The 20,683-nt window shown below is 37.3% G+C and overlaps 1 protein-coding gene across 7 annotated transcripts in view; it reads left to right on the plus strand.

The window, feature by feature from the left end:
- LOC129238634 (histone acetyltransferase p300) overlaps positions 1 to 20,373 on the plus strand; it is a 35,795-nt gene extending 15,422 nt beyond the window's left edge. For 6 of the 7 annotated variants that reach the window (XM_054873730.1, XM_054873728.1, XM_054873727.1 and 3 more), the window contains exons 9-17: positions 4,469 to 4,579; positions 4,720 to 5,668; positions 5,734 to 5,964; positions 6,098 to 6,328; positions 12,375 to 12,772; positions 12,838 to 13,240; positions 13,390 to 13,710; positions 13,792 to 14,430; positions 14,503 to 20,373. In XM_054873730.1, coding sequence (XP_054729705.1) covers positions 4,469 to 4,579; positions 4,720 to 5,668; positions 5,734 to 5,964; positions 6,098 to 6,328; positions 12,375 to 12,772; positions 12,838 to 13,240; positions 13,390 to 13,710; positions 13,792 to 14,430; positions 14,503 to 15,225 — 4,006 coding nt within the window. In that variant the 3' untranslated portion in view covers positions 15,226 to 20,373. The remainder of the gene's footprint in view (positions 1 to 4,468; positions 4,580 to 4,719; positions 5,669 to 5,733; positions 5,965 to 6,097; positions 6,329 to 12,374; positions 12,773 to 12,837; positions 13,241 to 13,389; positions 13,711 to 13,791; positions 14,431 to 14,502) is intronic. The other variant, XM_054873732.1, reaches the window with a different exon arrangement.
- Positions 20,374 to 20,683: the final 310 nt, after the last annotated feature.

Here is a 20,683-nt window from a genome sequence, read left to right on the forward strand (position 1 = left end):
TTTCATTGATCATACGAACTTTTTCCCCAAAATACAATATCCCGTATAACTTCGAGTTCGTTACTGGTAAAAGGAAAGCGGGAAGAGAAAAAATGACCTGGGAATCGTCCTGAACATTTTTAATACTCACTAAATTTATTGTTTCGTTTTTAATTGCCGCAATACGCAAAAATGCAATCATCAAAACATTTTCAAATCCAATTTCCGGAATCGGCTTAAGTGAATTTTCTTTATCAACTAAAAACGGTTTGTAATTGAATTTTGTAAAGAGAGAAAAATCAAGTGGTGTAATAATAATATTATTAGTAACTTCTTTGGCCAGAAATTATTGCACAATGATAGTCTTGGTGAGTTGTTTTCCAAAAATCAGGGATTTTCCTACTAATGCTCTCCCAAATTCTTTTTTTTTGTATTTTCACAATCTCTTTTTAAATCACAAATCCCAATAATTTTTTACAGAATGCTCTGCTAAGATTTCACGGCTTTTTACAGATTTTGTTAGCATATAGAAATATCAGGTATACATTTGTACTCTATATATGAATATATACGGAACTATGTAAAAACTAGCCTGATAAATCATTGGCCCGAGTTTCATAGGTTCCAATGATGATTTCATAGCAAATTTGTAGTGCCAAATTTAAAAGGAACCCCATTTCAACCGAGTACAAAATTTAGAATCACAACCTGCAAATTAAATTTTACTAAAATGTGAGCGGATATATAAAGTTCGGCCCGGACCTAATTTAGCACTCTCTACTTGTTTTTAGTTAGAAACTGAGTACTTCTGATGCCATTTAGGTGGGCCCTTAAAATGATTACACCATTGATATGAACGTCTGAAGACGATTTCATAGCTGCCGGTGCTAGAGAAATCTCTGGAAGCGGCTGTTGAAATGGAAGTTGAAACTGCTATTCAGTTCAGTTTCGGTTGAAATTGTCAATGCTGCGAATTCTGATATTTTCTTCTATATTTCTACATTGTAGTTAATATTTAAAATTTTTCTATTTATGATGATAAATCGATTTCTGGATGAACTCTTTTGCCTAGAAATAATTTTGCTGGTGACTTTCACACCGCGCAATTTGTATTAAGTGTCGACCAAGCTGAATAAAAAATCGTGTTAGATTTTTGTTATCTTTATTTTTCAAAATAACAAAGACCACGACGACAAATTTCAATGCAGGATAAGAATTCATCCGCAAGGTCGATATATTTACCTATAATCTGAATGAAGTTTGTTGCTGCTAATTGCCCTGATTTTATAATATTATTATTTATTATTATATTTCAAATAAATCATAATATACATACAGTGTGCAATAAATTGGCCCTCTATATGGGGATATGTTTGCCATATTCAGAACAAATATGTTTAATCTGAGCAAAATTTTTCCTATCCTTTACCGGTACTCCAGAGACTCCTAAGGCTGACAAAGACTACTGTCGATTGTGGTGGGTGTTCTAACTGTCCATTAGGTATCCATACTGTGTGACTTGGCTTTACTTTGAGTGTGCAGCTGTCTATAGGATAAGGTGGAATCATATCAGCATCTATTCCTTAGCCGCCAGTCTAAGTTTCAGTCATTGTGTCTTTCCTGTTTAACTACACCTGCGAAGATAGAAGTTTCGGGTATTAGTTGCCCGAATTTCTTTATTAGCACGAAACGATTACCGCAGCCGCAACTAATAATCGTTCGAATCGCCCTTTTCCGCTTGTTTTTCCTCCATTCAGTGAGGCCACAATCGATAACTTTAAGATTCAACCCCCAGTGAGTTTTTATCTTAAGCATTTATTTAGCGTTATTTTACTATTACGTTCCTTTTCTTCCGAATAACGTGAGTTCTATTGGAAGTGCGTCAATAATAGTTTCGAAGAAAGCGAGTAAAATTTAAGAATACTTCAAATATAGCGGAAAACATTGAGAGATACCCTTAATGTATTGGAAATGGATCGCAGTTTATAAAATAAATTTACACTATGCCATACGCAGAATCGCCTTAAAAGATTGCTCTTCCACCGATGAACATAATGAATCTTGCCAATTGCCATAATAGAAATTGCACTTTAAATCAGATAATTCAGGCCCCATCTTTTTTAAGAGTATGTTTATCATTCTGGCTGCTATAGACGGCAACAAGAATGTTAAATTAGAAATTTCTTCAACGAATTGTGTTTATAGTTTTTGTTACAGCATAAAACATTCTGACTACTTTATTCGTGAAAGCTGCTGAAGTAGATATTCTTGGTCGGATGCAATTACGAGTAATTCCGGTAACCTAGCGCTTTTTGTCGTGTGAATTTACAATGAATCAACTCAATTGTGCAGCCATTCTGGTTCTTTTGCTCAAGGCAATTAATATCGGTGCCCGTCTTCTATTTATGAACGCTTTTCTAATGTCTTCAGTTTTAAATCTGTTTTGTAAACTCATGAGTTCCAATAAGTGATTTTCTCTTGGGCTATTATGTTATTTCATCTGTGCTTGATACGAGCAAAATTTTACTTCCCGTTATTTTTTTTTTTAAATTCGGCATACTTTAATTTGAATAATTGGTCCATAGTGCATGCACCCCTCGCCTTCTAAAGTGGTATATTGTGCTTGATCGCGAGCCTATAATTGGAGGTTTCCAATGAATTTGAAACTTTCTCCGCCTTTTTTTTATACTTCCAATTTATTTAGAGTCACACTACCTACTTAGGCGTGTGAGTGTCCATCTTGCGAGAGCTACACATTAGCAGAGCGTGCGCTCTAGCGTCTAATCACTCCGCTCGTAAAAATGGCATACGCCTTTTTTTAATAATACGAGGGTTGCCCTTTATATGATGAAAATGACGTTATTGTTTTTCAAAATATTCTTGTTGGAAGTCAATAAACTTCTGCATTCGCTTGGACCAACTTTCAGATCACTTTTTCCACTCAGAAGTGGATGTCTACAAAACGAGCTTTTTAAAGGATTCTGACGTTGAAAAACGTTTACCTTGCATTTTATTTTTAAGGGCACCTTGTCAAAAATTTTTCTTTGTGAAACATACGTGAGAGCTGGCATTGTGGTACCGTTGAGACATGACCAGATTTTTCGAAAAAACGACGAACCTCTCTCTTTGATTTGCTGCTTCCGCGAACAACTTTTGTTGGATTAAGTAACCTCGTCTTGGATCACTCATACCGCCGATTGCTGTTTTATTTCCAGCATTCCCCTGGTATGTATGGGAATGTTTATGCTGCTACAAGAACAACAAGAATAATAAACAAACAGGATAAAGTCGAATTTGCATTATAATAATACATAAATTGTTTTAGTAAGAAAAGAGTATCAAATGTTACATACAAAAACGGTCATTTGTCGTGGGGAAATCATATTCCTTGCCACTGCTAATGGCAATACTCGTAGAGTAAAATTATCGAATACATTCTTTTCGATTTAAGTGACACAAAAGAGGCACGAATTTAAAACTTACCGTAATTCCAATGATTAAATAAAAATAATTGCACCTGCACTAATAATTACATGCACGCACTAAACGCTTAATTTTTTTTATTTTTACCAGTGAGTTTATAGTAAATTATATCTATTAACCTCGTTACAAATACAACTATGTTAAAGAATAATTAAATATAAAATACAGTAGTTACATGTATTTTGTTTTTATGTATGTAGTCGTATAGTGACATCACCTTTTTTATATTTTATAACCAAACAATTCTAATGTGAACCTTGTTGTTTTTTATTTTCTTCTATTCCTTTGCAATATCCATAAAAAAAAACAAATATATCAAATTCTTGTGGTAATGGTTCATTGTGTGCGTCTGTAACATCCTATAACAAAAACAAAAATGCAATCCTAATAAAAAAATCGATCAACTACCAACTAAATTCATCCATCCATCAACAACCATCGACCAATTAAAATCTTACGTACACATCTGCTTATTGTGTAACATCAACACAAACCATTTTTATAACCACCGCTATCGCTGTTGCCGTCTTTAACTGCTGATCGCTTGCTACTTACAACTATACGCTTATTAATAACATCTTGAAACCTGCGGTGTCAACCATCTGCCTAAACGCCTAACCACCACCCACTTGCTTTCGTGCTCTCACTAACGACTTGATTTAAATCCACATGTACATATGTACACATGCACTGCTACCGCATATTAATCTCATGTACTACGCTCACTCCCACACAAATACACATCCAACTGCATCGAAAATTTGCTGTACATAAAATGCAAAAAACGAACGTCCACAAAACGCACGAAACGCACGTATCAACAATCATACACCATTGCTTCTCGTTTGGTTTTTTCATAACGTTTATCCGATCGCCTTCCACCTGTTTCTGCTCATTCTTTGCTGCTGGGACGCAATCACACACATTCGTACTTACACCTCATAATAAAAAAAAAAAAAATATAATCAATTTGTTAAAATTCGTATTGGTTTTGTAAATACTAAAGTCTAAAGGATTATGGTGTTGCCTCAAACAGATACACTTTCTGCCAAAAATGCTTCAACGACATTCAAGGAGACACCGTTACTCTGGGCGATGATCCACAGCAGTCACAAACGTAAGTAGATACCGTGATAAATATAATTTTTTAATACAATTTCGTCTCACGTCTTGAGAATTAACAGTAGATTATGCTGTCATAATTTTAATTGAATATTTTTCGTTTTATTTTTAAAATTTTCTCCACTCACACACTAGTCAAATTCGCAAGGACCAATTCAGAGAGATGAAAAATGATCATTTAGAGTTGGAGCCTTTTGTTGATTGCCAGGAATGCGGTCGCAAGCAACATCAAATTTGCGTGCTCTGGCTAGATACCATTTGGCCGGGTGGTTTCGTTTGTGATAATTGTCTTAAGAAAAAGAATTCCAAACGGAAGGAGAACAAGTTCAATGCGAAGCGTTTGCCCACTACAAAACTTGGAATTTACATTGAAACACGTGTGAATAACTTTTTGAAGAAGAAAGAAGCAGGCGCTGGTGAGGTTCACATCCGCGTTGTATCTTCGTCAGACAAATGTGTCGAAGTAAAGCCGGGCATGCGACGACGATTCGTCGATAATGGTGAAATGTCTTCAGAGTTTCCGTATCGTGCGAAAGCGTTATTCGCCTTTGAGGAGGTGGATGGCGTCGATGTATGCTTCTTTGGTATGCACGTACAAGAATATGGCTCAGAATGCCCACAACCGAATACGCGGCGTGTGTATATCGCCTACTTGGATTCGGTACACTTCTTTAGACCGCGCCAATATCGTACTGCAGTGTATCATGAAATACTGCTGGGTTATATGGATTATGTGAAGCAGTTGGGCTACACAATGGCGCATATTTGGGCGTGCCCACCGTCCGAAGGCGACGATTACATCTTTCATTGTCATCCGACAGACCAGAAAATACCAAAGCCAAAACGCTTACAAGAATGGTACAAGAAGATGTTGGACAAGGGCATGATTGAGCGTACCATACAGGATTACAAGGATATCTTGAAGCAGGCAATGGAAGACAAATTAACTTCAGCGGCAGAGCTGCCTTATTTTGAAGGTGATTTCTGGCCCAATGTGTTGGAAGAAAGTATCAAAGAGTTGGATCAGGAGGAAGAGGAGAAAAGGAAACAAGCCGAGGCAGCAGAAGCTGCCGCAGCAGCCAATGTAAGATTTACACTTTGAATTTCATGTAAAGTGTAAAATTAATTTTTTTTTGTTTTGCTTCACAGATATTCTCCATTGAAGATAATGAAGTAAGCGGTGATGGCAAGAAAAAGGGCCAAAAGAAAGCTAAAAAGTCGAATAAATCTAAGGCTGCACAGCGCAAAAACAACAAGAAAACCAATGAACAACAGACAGGCAATGACCTCTCCGCCAAGATCTATGCCACAATGGAGAAGCACAAGGAGGTGTTCTTTGTGATACGTCTGCATTCAGCGCAGTCAGCTGCAAGCTTGGCGGTAAGCTCATTCAATTACAAATAGATTTACTTGTACTTATCTTACATATACAGTGTTTTCTTAACGCCATTGTGATTGCGTTATCAGTGGATTTGCGAACTTTAACTTTAAACCACGCTTTTTGTTTTTACAGCCCATACAAGATCCAGATCCATTGCTAGCCTGCGATCTGATGGATGGCCGTGATGCATTCCTAACACTGGCGAGAGATAAACACTACGAATTTTCATCGCTTCGACGCGCGCAATTCTCAACACTCTGCATGCTGTACGAATTGCACAACCAAGGCCAAGACAAGTTTGTCTACACGTGCAACAATTGTAAAACAGCAGTGGAAACACGATACCACTGCACCGTTTGTGATGTGAGTATATGTGATATTTCTTTTTATTGTTTTTGGTCTTTGCATGATTATAAATTTTAAAGTTACAACCGATGGACGTATTTGAGTGGTTGTTGAATAATATTTTAGTTTGTAAGACATTTGAAAGTATCCCTGTTTTTCTTGTAAGCTCGCGGGTGTTACCTTGTAATTATTTAAAATATTTTGCTTGTCGCAATAAATTCAAAGAAATAATTAAGGTTTTGAGTTGAGTTTTTGCTTGTCGCAATAAATATAAAGAAATAATTAAGGTTTAATTCACGGCTTTAAGCTGTGATGTCGTCTGCCAAATTTTTGTTCCACAAATTTCGACCGAGCACAGATTCATCTTCTGTTACTCTCCCTGCTGTTTTATCTAAATTGAAAGGAAATTGAGCAAAAAAGAAGGCACTTGCTCCCACGACAGTCGGTTCTACGTTACCGGCACGACTCGAATATTTAACAGGTTGAGGACTTTGACAGTAGCAGCAGCATTCACCAAACCTTTATAGGGACTGTTTATGCTGTTACCACAACAACAGCACTTGCTGCTGTTAGTTCAAAGCGTCGCATAGAAAATAACTGAATTGGAAGCTTTCAAAGATAATTCACGAGGATATATTAGGGCTTGCTGTCACAGTAAATGAGCAACGCATCGCTTTCTTGCCAGCAGACAGCCAGTTGGCGCACCTTGTAATAAAGATATCGAGAATCTGAAGTGTTTTCGATCGGGTTTGTCTTTTCATGAGCAGCTTGTCTCCTCTAATCCGGCGCGTGCAAAGCTCAACAGTGCGATTGTGATAAAATTCCAGTGCCACTGATATGTCTAATATCGGATTAAAATTGACTGATAAAATTTAACTGGCGAGTATGCCGTGGTTAAAGGTTCACCCACTTCTGATCGAAAACGTGTGTCAGCGGTTTGTGATCAGTAAAGATGGTAAAACTCGTTCCCTCTAAAAAATAACGAAAGTGTCGAATGGCTTTGTAAATGGCCAAAAGCTCGCGGTCATAAGCGCTGTATCGTTATTCGGTTAAGATAATCTTCTGCGAGTAAAATCTTAGTGGCATCCGGCTGTTTCTGACCCATTGGGGAAGAATTGCACCGGCGACGATATCCGAAGCATCTGACATTAATGCTAACGTCGCGCCTCTTAGCAGAAAAACTAGGAGTGCCACTTCCGCTAAGTGTTTTTTTTTGTTAATTTTTCAAAAGCTTGCGTTGCTTCTATTGTCCAGGCGATCACTGTTCTATAACGCTTTTTGCAGGGGCCCATTAGCTTTTGCAGTGGAATTTCGGTAGCAGCAGCATGAGGCAAAAATCACCTATAAAGATTTTTGGCTTCCAGGAATCTTAATTTATGAACTTCTTTCGGCTTTTTTATAATTCGAGTATGCCTTTTACTTTCCTTGGTAATGGCTTGATACCTTTAGCCGACACGAGGTGGCCCAAAAATTTTACCTCGTCTTGGCCTACTTGGCATTTTTCGCCGCTGATTACCAAACCTCTCTCCCGACGGCGATCAAACAATTGTTCGAGGAGAATTGCATGCTTGTTGTTGTTGCAACAGCATAAACATTCCCCCTACTTACATGCTGGAGTCCTTGGCCGGATATAAATCGTTTCGGTCGTTTCGGTAACGTAGAAACGACTGTCGTGGAAACGTGAATTGCATGCTCTTCTGGGGTTGTGGAAGCGACGAGTCGATGAATCGCTGAAAGTTTGTGCGGTGTTCCTAACACCAAAAGTCATATACTTGAACTCAAATAAACCAAATGGCGTCAAAATAGCAGTTTTCGGAATATGTTTTGGATGCACCGGAATTTGGTGGTACGCTTTCGTGCAATCGATCACGAAAAAAAATCTTTTTGCCATACAACTCACCACCGAAGTCTTGAATATGTGGCGGACCGGGTAGTTATCAGGAACGGTTTTTGCGTTCAGCCTTCTATAGTCGTCACAAGGTCCCGTTAGATTTTTGTACCATATGTAATGGGCTGGCCCTCTGGCATTTCGAACGTTTGTGAATTCCTCGGTCCAGCAAATACTCGAATGTCCGTTAAGTTGGCCCCGCCATTTTTGAATTTCGTGTTTATTGAAATTGTGCTGCAATGTGCTATTCTTGTGCCGTATTGTGCCGCCAAAAGAAATTTTATATCTATTTTTTTTCTATTATTTTTTCAATTTTTAAATTATCAACCGTTAAGCTGGCCCCGCCATTTTCTCCGATCTGGAAAAATTAAGAAGCACTGAGTTCTGTTCGACTTGTGCTGTTTTGTGCCACTTTTTGTTTTCTCGTAATTGCCAAAATAACAGTGAAAAATTTTTTTTTTGTTTTTTCGAAACACACAAAAATTTTTTTTTGCGAAAAAATTACTTGTGCTGTATTGTGCTATGCCTGTGTAATATTTTTGCCCTCTAGCGTTTTTTTCTAAGACGTCAAATTAATGGAGAAAAATTGAAAAAATGATTTTTGGGAATATAAAAATACAATGTAAATACATTTTTATTTTGATTTATTAATTACATAAATGCACATGTGTGCATGTACTAATTTTTTAGGATATATAATAGATGATTTAGGATTTTTGCTGTCTCCATCAAATAGTAGCCAGCGCTCAAACATCGGGATGTAAGCGACATAATGTCCAATGACACCGAGTTTAAACGCTCCAACATATGCAACAACACCTGCAAGTGTATAAGTTTCTTCTTCAAGAGTCAAAACTGGTGGAATTTTATTTAGCGTAATCTGTTCGCGACTTCCCATGTCGGTATCAACCAATAGCGTTGGTCCATACTTTCGTGACATGGTTTGAGTTTGGCTGCAACACTTGCGATTAAATATACTATTACGGATTGCCTTCTCAAGGTCTTTGAATCCTCCACATTTCATGTCGTTGTGATTGACACAGCGCTTGTGCGTTCTTCATGTTTACCACAAATTTGGCATATATGCGATATTGTACATGAGGGTGTCTTTGCAAAAACGGCAATTAAAAAGTTAGCAATATTGCTTTGTGCTTTAACTGTTATAATGTTTCCAGCTTCTGAACTTTTTGTTACTTCATGAAGGAGATATGCTCGTTGCTTAAAAAACTTAATCTTTTGTCCATCCTGGAGCAATATTTGCGCACACAAATGTATTGGGTTAGGATCGTTGTCAATAATTTCTTTATACGCTTTGTTATTTAATAAACATGTAGCCAAAATTTGACAAGTGCTGTCAAACGGGCACGTGTTTTTAACAATGAAAATCTTTTCCTTGTCATGGACATTTTGGCAATAGTTACCATTGATGATGACTGGTATCATCGTCGTTTTTGGTAGATCAGGGTCGAAATTTGGTCGTGGTTCACCGTACCTTCGAGGCCGCTTTGGTGCATTTTTGTTTCGCCAATTTGACTCATAGTTGAGATCAGATTCATCTGTTTGCTCGGATACCTCTGACATTTTATTATCACTGCAAATGATTTCAACATTTTCATTTTGTTCATTCAAGTCATTGACATTCTTTCTTTTATTAATATTTCTATTACAGATAGCATTCCAGTCTTCTACGTTATTGGCTTTATTAGAATATAAAAATTATTTTTCAATTTTTCTCCATTAATTAGATGTCTTAGAAAAAAACGCTAGAGGGCAAAAATATTACACAGGCATAGCACAATACAGCACAAGTAATTTTTTCGCAAAAAAAAATTTTTGTGTGTTTCGAAAAAACAAAAAAAAAATTTTTCACTGTTATTTTGGCAATTACGAGAAAACAAAAAGTGGCACAAAACAGCACAAGTCGAACAGAACTCAGTGCTTCTTAATTTTTCCAGATCGGAGAAAATGGCGGGGCCAGCTTAACGGTTGATAATTTAAAAATTGAAAAAATAATAGAAAAAAAATAGATATAAAATTTCTTTTGGCGGCACAATACGGCACAAGAATAGCACATTGCAGCACAATTTCAATAAACACGAAATTCAAAAATGGCGGGGCCAACTTAACGGACATAATACTCGAATTCTTTTTTAGCACACTCCAGCTTCTCGGGGGAAGAGGCGGCAAACTTTTTGTACCACGGGTGCTCCTTTCGTCTCAATAAAATATTGTCGGACGTACATGTAATGCTTTTTTTTATATTTTTTTCGAGCCATGTGTAAGGTCAGCGTGCCGTGCTATTATCTTATAAAAGTCATTTGCCTCCCTTTGTTATTTGGCAAGTGGTTCGAACGCTTGTTTGTCCGGTTGATGATTAATTTACTTTCTACATCTACTAATATGTCGAAGTGTTGCAAAGACTCAGCCCCGAGAATTGTATGTGCAACCTCTGCGATTATGAATATCCAGGAAAATGGTCTGCGTAAACCCAAATTCAACGTAATACGTTTCGTGCCATATGTGTTTATTTGCGTGCTGTTAGCAGCAACTAATTTCATAGCTGCTGTGTGATCACTGCCATTCGAAAGTTTGGGTATCACTGAAATCTCAGCCCAGTGTCGACGAAAAATTTTTGGGAAGATATTCTATCACGAACGTAAAGGCGGCTGAAAATAAATCGGCCTCCGCGGTTGCCGTTCTACGCGGAGGGGCAACTAGTTTTCCGAAGGAGTTTTGCCGTAAGCACATGACTGACGGCATCGTGTTGCACTTTCACCAAATGTGCGATGGTACCAACAGATGGTTTGTCTGCTGATCGAGCCTTTATTGCGCGTTGTTTTTTGGGCGGCTGCAGGCGTGCAGTGTCACCGCCACGATTACAATTCCTTTTACTTTGCCATGTACTACGACGTTTATTAAATACCAGTGGATCTAATCTGATCTCCAATTCAGAGATTGCAGTTGATATATCAGGAGTGCTGATGTCGTTCTCGTTGCTATTCGTTGTTGAAACATCCATTATGTTGTCGGCCTTCCTAAATCTGTTGCACGTGCACAGGCAAGTGTTGTAGCTAAAGCGATTTTAAAATTTATTGGTCCAAACGCTGATTTGCGAGGTCTTTCATTTCACGGAATAATGCTGTTAGTTTTTCGTTCCCAAACGTTTTAGCCTTTTTTCGTTTGATTTTTCGGATTCGTCAATGAGCCGCTTCTTTAATACGTCGTTCTTTACGCCAGCGGGTGGACTTGCATTTATATCTATACAGTGTGAAAATACTGCTGAATCAATTTCAGTAACCAACGTAAAATATTTTGTGTCATCGGTAGTGATATCTGCCCGCATTAATTGTGCTTCTACCTGCGCGAACTAAAGACGTGAATCTAATTTCCAAAATGGTGACGGCTTAAAAGCGAGCCGTGCCACGTGAATCGGTCGTCAATACGGGGTCACCACTTTATAGCTAGTAACTTATTTATTTGACTTTATTCAATATTACCTAGTTTATTTATCTAATTTCACTCAATACTAACTACGAAATATACGCTTGCCTGGAGAAACTGTAACGACGCGTCAGCTCGTCCTGGCGGCCAGTAAGTTAGTGAGTGAATGATGCTGGCTGCGTTGAATCAAAGAGACGCTATTCTCTCGTTCTGTTCGTTTACGTTCCTCGTCAAGGGTGTTGCCATCCAGTATTGGCAATAAATATTTTATTTTTTTTCGAAAGTATTGTAAGTAAATTCTGTCATAAGAAATTTAAGAATGCTTGGAAAGTTTACATCGATTGAGGTGATTTTATTTCCCGTTTGTTCACAGAAATGAGATATTTCATCGCCGATGTGTTTGCATTAACAAACTGAGTTGTGAAATTTCCGACTCCCTGAAACCACGGAATTGTTTCCGATTCCCTTTTATGATCTAATAAACGCCAAACTATCCTAGAAGAAGTTATCTTTTCCAAAATCGGCTCGCCTGTACCTAGTCCACCCACCCTCTGAAGGACTATTTTTTGCTGCTAAGTTCCAGCATATTCAATGGAGTTTCACATTTTCATTCATTAGTACCTGCAATTCCTAAGGAGTCTAGCTATCTTCGCCTATCTATTAATATCTAAACATAACGTTTCGTTAATTTCTTTATTATAATTCTTTTAATATTATTTATGCACGATTTTATAGGATTTTGATCTCTGCTCGGTGTGCAAGGAGAAAGTCGGGCATCCGCATAAGATGGAGAAACTCGGGCTGGACATTGATGATGGTTCATCGCCAGCTGATCTCAAACAAGCTAATCCTCAAGAAGCGCGCAAGCAATCCATACAACGCTGCATTCAGTCACTGGTGCATGCGTGTCAGTGTCGTGACGCCAATTGCCGTTTACCTTCGTGCCAGAAGATGAAACGCGTCGTGCAGCACACAAAGAACTGCAAGCGAAAAACCAATGGTGGCTGCCCAATTTGCAAACAACTCATTGCGCTCTGCTGCTACCACGCCAAGCACTGCCAGGAACAGAAATGCCCAGTGCCTTTTTGTCCAAACATCAAACATAAGCTCAAACAACAACAACTACAGCAAAAGTATGCTATTGCTATTGATTTCGAGAAGTTTTCTTTATTTACTTTAACTTACTTTTTAATCACAGATTGCAACAGCAACAACTATTGCGCCGTCGTATGGCGCTTATGACTCGTACCGTTACCACACCTGCAGCACTAACTGGTGGACCTGGCGTTGCAACTAGCCAGGTTGTAGGGCCGAGCGGAGTGGTCGGACCTGGTGCTGTTGGAGTGGGTGTGGGCGGTGGCGTCAATGTTGGTGTTGGTATGCAAGGCGTTGGCGTGGCTCAACCGAATATGCCTGGTCAACCAGCTTTGATGGCAGCAACCGGCGCAGGCGGAATGAGTCCTTCTACAGTAGCAGTACCTTCACCTGTGTCAGCACCTATGGGAGGCATGACTTCACCGCATCCGCATCAACCTGGTATTGGTATGAAACCAGGCGGTGGTCATTCACCTTCACCCAATGTTTTACAGGTGGTTAAACAGGTTAGTATTAGAGAAATTTTTAGATGAATGTGAACACAAATAAGTAATCTTAAGTAAACCCATAATAATTATTCACATTCTTGCACATAGGTAGATAGTAATTTTTCGCACTTAAACTTCAAATGGTATTTTTGTTTTGTGTTCAATAGGTCCAAGAAGAAGCAGCACGCCAACAAGGCGGCCCAATGCCGCCTCCCGTAATGCAACGTCATATAGGAGGAATGCCAAATCAAGGCAATCCTGGTGGAAGTATGATTGGAGGGAATGTTGGAAATGTGCCGGTTGGTGTTGGCGGTGTAGGTGGTGTAGGCGTTGGCCAAATGGGTCCTGGTGGCGTAAATGCTGTCATGGGCAATAGCATGCCTATGGATCAATGGGGTGGCGGTAATCGCTATCAAGGCAATGCCAATCAAGGCATGCGTCAACCAAGCACAGCCCAGGTTCAAATGCAGCAGAACGCCATGCAGCCGGTAAGTGGATAGAAAAAAAATGAAGTGTATCACATTTGTATAGTATATACTTAAATGTATTTATGTTCCTTTAACTATTAGAATATGATAAGTATGGTTGGAGCTGGCGGCTCGAGTCAAATGATTGGTGGCCCAGTCAGTAATATGGGCACTGGCAATGCTGGTGGCAGTAATATGCCTGGTGGTGGTGGCGTTGGCATGGGAGGTATGGGCGTTGGCGGCCAGGTAGGTGGTCCAGGTGGTGGTATTCGACCGCAGGGTGGCCAGCATGGAGCAGCTGTTGGTAGCGGGCAAACGCTGAACGAAGCCCAGCTTGCGCTTATTATGCAAAAGATTAAAAACAATCCCTCACATGACAACCAGCAGATATTGCAAGTCCTTAAACGTAATCCGCAAATAATGGCTGCCATTATAAAGCAACGCCAACAGAGCCAACCGAACGCTGGAAACGCTGGAGGCGGACCAAATGGAAATGGACCGCAACAACAGCAGCAGCAGCAGCAGCAACAACAGCAACAACAAATAATTCAACAAAACCAACAGTTGCAGCATATGATGAGTCAGCAGCAGCAAATGTCGCAGGCGAATCAGCAACAGGTGGTAATGCAGCCGCAACAGCAACAACCAGGGCCGCCACACCAGCGAATGCCAGGCATGCAAAACCCGATGATGATGCAACAACAACAGCAAGTTCCTGGCGGCATGCAGCAGCAAGGACCGGTAAGTTGTTGAATAGCGGCAGCGAGTTCAAATTAAATTGTGACTAACTCTTTTAACCTGTGTTCTCCACAGATGCCTAATGTGCAGTGGTTTAAAGCGCGTCAAATGCCAATGCCCAACTACCCGCCCCCTTATCCGCAACGACAACGTGCGCCGCCACAAATGGGTGGTGGTGGCGGACAACAGTTTGCCGGTGGTAACTTCGGTCCTGGTGGACCAGGTGATCAATACGCGGCCGCAGCAGCAGCGATGCAACAAGGTCTGAAGCCACCAACACCGCAACAGCAAATGGGTGGCATGTCAGGTGCTGTGCCACAACAACAGCAACAGCAGCAGCAAATGATGCAAGGTGGTGGTGTGGTAGGTGGTCCCAGTGTCGGCATGGTGGGTGGTCCCAATGTAATGGGTCCACCAACGCCGCATACTCTACAACAGCAGCTAATGCAAACGGCGGCACGTTCTTCACCACCCATACGTTCGCCGCAGCCAACGCCGTCACCGCGTTCAGCGCCATCCCCACGTGCTGGCGGTCCATCGGCATCGCCACGAGCCCAACCTTCACCACATCATGTGATGAGCCATTCACCAGCGCCACAAGGTCCGTCTCACGACGGCGGCCTACATAATCACGTTGGCGGTATGCATGCGCCGCACCAATCACCACTGCCGGGTGGTGTGTCACAGGATGTAGGTGTAGGAGGTGTTGTCGGAGGTGGAGTGGTCGGCGGTGCCGGTGGCGGCCAAGCCGTTACCGATGCATCCGATCAGCTGACCAAATTCGTGGAACAGCTCTAGTGTAGCAATTAGCAGTTGCAGGCACCACCTGCATTCAACAACAACAGCAACAAAATGTACCCGCGTTATTACTGAGACAAACCGAAATTGAATAACTACAGGTTTTTCAATTATACAATATTTTTAACTTTAGTTGAATTTTTATATGCTATATATGTTAAATATTTGTGGTACCCACATTGAGGTTACTAATTTTCAAATTACCTACCACTATAAGTTAGGATTATGGTTTCTTTGTTTCTTTGGATTATATGTAGACTTAATAATTAATGAATCGCGTTTAAAACTTTGTGCAGCAATTATCACATGTTCCATTGGAAGAGCTGTGGTGCGTGAGATGCATGCATGTAGCGAAGGACATAGTACTCAATATAGACAAAATCGATCAAACAAACAGTATAATGCAGCTTAGCTACCGCGTGAGATGAATGCACACTAAACCCTCTGCGGTTGCGTACAACTAATACACGCGTTGTGTTTTTTTTCTAGAGAAATTTATGTTTTCAGGCGTACTTAGTTTTATGAAAAATATGAAAAGTAGTAATCTTTAGCTTTTTGTTAAAATCGAAATTGTGTCGCCTGTTCGAAGGCTGCACCTTCAAAGCATTGATTACCAAATGTAGCGAAGCTTATCGTATATGCAACCGCCCCTTTGTACGCATTAGAATTATCCTTTATTTAAGTTTTTTTTTGTTTTTTTGGTACTTTTCTGCTTTTAAAGTTAACTTGATTATACTCATTCTTAAAAAGCCGTTGAATACACTCTGCCACATGCACATGCACATATAGTATATATATAGAGAGATCCATGAATGCAATTTAAATAATTAATAATCTACCATAAATCATAGTTATGTATATGTAAATTTAATGTAAGACGTAAAAGTTTATTTTTAACACATTGAGAACTGCAAAAGAATAAACTACAAAATCAAAACACAAAGTAATTTTGTATAAAAAGTATGAAAGGAAATCAAGAGGGAATGCAGTTTTTGTAAATATATATTTTTAACTAATAACATTTTTATTTAATTATTAACCGATTAATTATTAAATAAAAATCCACAGAAAAAATTTCAAAACGGTAAAAATGAACAAATGATCAAGCAAGCAACAAGTTGCATGTATGTATTAGTGTGCACACCTATAGCATTTTTGATTACTAAATATTTTAATAGCCAAGCACTAATGCTAAATAAAGTTTCGTAATTGAGAATAAATTGTGCATTAATAAAGTAATCCCAAAGAAATTGCCAAGTTCAGCAACGTGCAACTCTGTATTCCGTTTAATTTTTGATTGTTTCTTTTTTTTTTTTTTGCATGCGTCAAAAGTGGAAAGTACGAGTAATAACGCTTGAGCATAGACAAAATAAAGTTGATCTTACATGTCATTAAATGATAACATTTAAGAACTCACTTTTTCTGGCTACGATAATAGGTCACATTACGCTGGTTATGTTCTATATAAATAGAATAGAGAGAGATGGTACCTATCTTAACGCATTTATTCTTAAAGTTAAACGCAGCAATAAATTGAAAAAGGCCATGGCTTACATTAACAATTTATCGCCAAATTCCCTATTTAAATATCTCTCAACACTATTTCTATTGCTTACTTAGTTTCCCAATTGAGTCGGTTAATACCGCAGTTGTGTATCATAAAGCGGCTTGATGCGCACGCATCATTGCATACGACATCCAGTAACAATATAAAATGTGCCTTTTCAGTATTTATACTTTTTATGTTAATAATTCATTAGTATGAACTTCATAAGAATTTCAGCGATTCCAAATTTTCCATAAATCGCTACGAAACCGGCGAAGGACATTTCTTTTCATATGCCGACATAAAATTCAAGCATAAAATACAACTCTTATTGATAGCATGAACTCAAGCGGATTACTAAGTCCAACGTATGTATGCCTATGAGTAAATTCTAAAAGGAAAAAAAAGGCTACACAAAATATCTAATTGTGAAAAATTAAAAGATTAATTAACCACTACGAAATTTGATTGATTGGAGTACATATAAAATGAAACCAAAACTAAAAGAAAACAAGATTTTATTAAAAAAAAAGTGGAAAACATGCCCAGTATATGTTCAAATACATATTTTCACAAACAATGGTTTGGTTCATTAACTCGAACACCGCTCCAAACGCGAGTTTTCATACATTTTTTAGACTAAACACCTAATTTGCGCATACGCAAATAAAAGCTATACTATTATTTCAGAAAAAACAAACAAAAATAAATTAAAAAAAAAAAAACCAAAAAAATATGTATGAACTAAGTTAAATCTGCGCACATAATTCTCATTAAAAAGTGCTGTCGCAACATGAAGCATATATTACCATCTTAAAAATAATATCTTTAAGTAATTTAAAACGATGTTAAGTAAGTAACACTTATTTTTTTTTTTTATAAAACTTGAACCCCTTAAAAATTAAATATTTCATAGTTGTATAATAAGTGCTAGTGCACGCATGCTTAGTTCTATTTTGTGATAGCTTTTTATATTGTAATATTAATTTTATATAAAATGAGCGCTGTTTAATTTTTCCTTCATTTTTGATATCTATAAGTTTTACATGAAAATATGTTAGCATTTGTAAAAAGTAATATACATATGTATGTACAGTATCTCAACTCTCATGCACAGTGCTTGCAACACAAACCCATACATAAATATACAAGACGCTTCGTTTTTGTATATGTGGCTATGAACGATTAATTGGTCTATACATACTTACATATAATCAATTTATTATCAGCAGTTGAACATAAAATAACGACAAATTTTGGTTTTTGGTTTTTTGTTTAATAATTTGGCAAATGTGTGTCAGATTTGCATGGGTGTGCGTGTGCGCACACAGAACCGCCCAAGTGTACGCACACACCCCCATGAGCGTAAAACAAACATATTTTCACATTTCAATACAACAAAATTCACCGCTGTGACTCATACAACATGTGTATGTGTATGCAGATTCGCCTTAGACAGTGCGCACGCTTTAGATACATACCATAGATTTGCATTCTACACACACATATACACGTGCACAGAAAGGAATACATTATTTTGGTAAGGTTAAGGTGTAGGTAGCTACACTGTTCTTCGATTTTGTGTGCTGCACAATTTTCGCTCGGTTAAACATTTGCTGGTCAACCGCCCGACCGCCCGCCGCCAACTAACGACAGTTAAATGAAAATCGGGGCGAAAATTGTGCAGTGCATTGAAAATTACATCTAACAAATTTCAAACTAAGTTCTAAATGAAAACTGCATTGTACATAGAACATAGCGCGTAGAGTAAGAAAAAGAAAATAAAGAAAAAAAAAACAAGAAACGAAAAAAGAAAAAAGAAGCAGCGTAAGTTACTTATTCAATCAATTAAAAAATCGTATCGAACTCAAGTTTTTAATACATAAAACGCAATGTTTATTACAAACATTTGTAATATTTATAAATGTACATACATATATATAATCATACATATTAACGTATACATACATACATACATACGATTAGCAAGATAATTTAAGTTAATTTGTAAGCGTATTGAAAACTAATGGAAAGCACGTAAAATTTATTAACAATAAAAGAAGTCGTTTTTAAGGGATAATTCCGAAATTTTTGTGATTTGCATACATATGTATATGTGTAGGTATTCGTGTTTCAATGTGTGTGAATAGTAAGTAAATTGAGAGAAATAGGTAATATAAGGTTAAATGCATAAAAATGTAACAGTGAATGCATAAAGCTATAATTTCTTTACAAATGTAAGTAGTTCAAAAGTCTTAGTGTGGTCTTACAAATAAAACTAACAATAAATGAATAAAGCAAGCAAAAAACAAAAAAACAAAAATGATGACGGATCTTTTTATTTCGTCTTTGCGTGTAAATTTTTCAATATGTTAACTTTAAACTTTTCCTTAATGTATTTATATAATATCAATGAAGTAATTGAAAATTAAAAATTTACTTTAGTAAATCGTAACCTATAGTCTACAGCCGTATTATTAATATAATAATATTAGTAAGTAAGCGACTAGCAGCCTAATGGGAACAATATCAAAAAAAGGTCTTTGTTTTCAAATTTAGTATAGGCATTCTGTTATATATACATAGATGTACTTTTTACGGGAAAATTTATAAATAAAGCTATACTAAAGAAATAATAATAAAACGAAAAGTCGTATTGTACTATTCAGCCGATTAAATCTGTTCATTAGTTCTAACCGTATGCACTGATGGTTTAAAAATAAAAAGTAAAAAGTAAAAAATTCTAATGAAAGCCCTGAATGTAATTATTCATGTATACAAATTCAATCAAATCGAAAAAGCTAAGGTAAAGGGTGTGTATGCGGCGTCTAAACTGTGAAATTCTGATTATTTACTTGCGTGAAATTAAATAATAAAATAATGGTGTGTAAAATATTATATTTAGGTATGCGTTCATCACTCCACAAAAAAATCGAAAAAATACAAAACATTGAGGAAAGCTAAGATGCGCCATTTATAAAACAAAAAAACCCATTCTACATATACACCCCCATGCATACGTAGAAAGAGGAGGAAAAAATGGAATATGTACACTTATGAACCACTAAAATAAAATTTTAAATTGCACAGAGGTCTTATAGGAATTTGAAAAATATAGCAGATTTGGTTTTTACCAAAAATTTTAAGTTTGAATACATTATGGAAAAAAGAAGCGATTTTATAAAAAATCAATTTTCCAATCTGACGCCAGATTTAAAATGTTTTTGCAATTTCGTATACATGCATACCACATAGCATACACGTCACATACACATACGCGTTCTGGCTTGTCTTTATTTAAATGTACATATATGTATGCGATTGAAGCTGTTCATGTGCCAGCAAAGCCACAAAGAAAAAATGGAAAAAATAGATGGTAATTTTGTGTGTAAGAAACTATTGTAAAATATTTAGAAAACAAGCAAAATAAAATAAACTGCATCATCTCGAAAAGTGTCTAATTTAAGTGCGTCCTTTATTGCGACCATCGTTTTGTGTTAAAATGTATGCATAAGTGAGTGTATTTGTATGCTTAATTTAACAAAAAAAAAAAAAGAGAATCACACACGCAGGTATGTGTAAATTTATAAGCTTGAGCGGAGCGTTAGCATAACGAATTACAATTAATTACTACAAAAAAAGAAAGAAAGCAGCAAATTGCAATTTGAAAATGTTCTTAGTTTTATTTTTCAAATTAGTGGAGAGTTTTGAACGTAAACTAAGTTTAAGCCTTAAGTCCTAGTTTAATAAATATTGCAAATAAAACAATAACGTAACGTAGGCATTAAATAAAAAACAAAAAAAAAAAAACAAGAAAAAACAAACTTAAACCAAACTAAATATAAATATTACACACATACATATGTGGATGCAAGCAGAAAGGCGCGCTCGTGTATCGCATAAGATAAAACA

Source organism: Anastrepha obliqua, chromosome 2 (genome assembly GCF_027943255.1).
Source record: "Anastrepha obliqua isolate idAnaObli1 chromosome 2, idAnaObli1_1.0, whole genome shotgun sequence".
Classification (NCBI taxonomy): Eukaryota; Metazoa; Arthropoda; class Insecta; order Diptera; family Tephritidae; genus Anastrepha; species Anastrepha obliqua.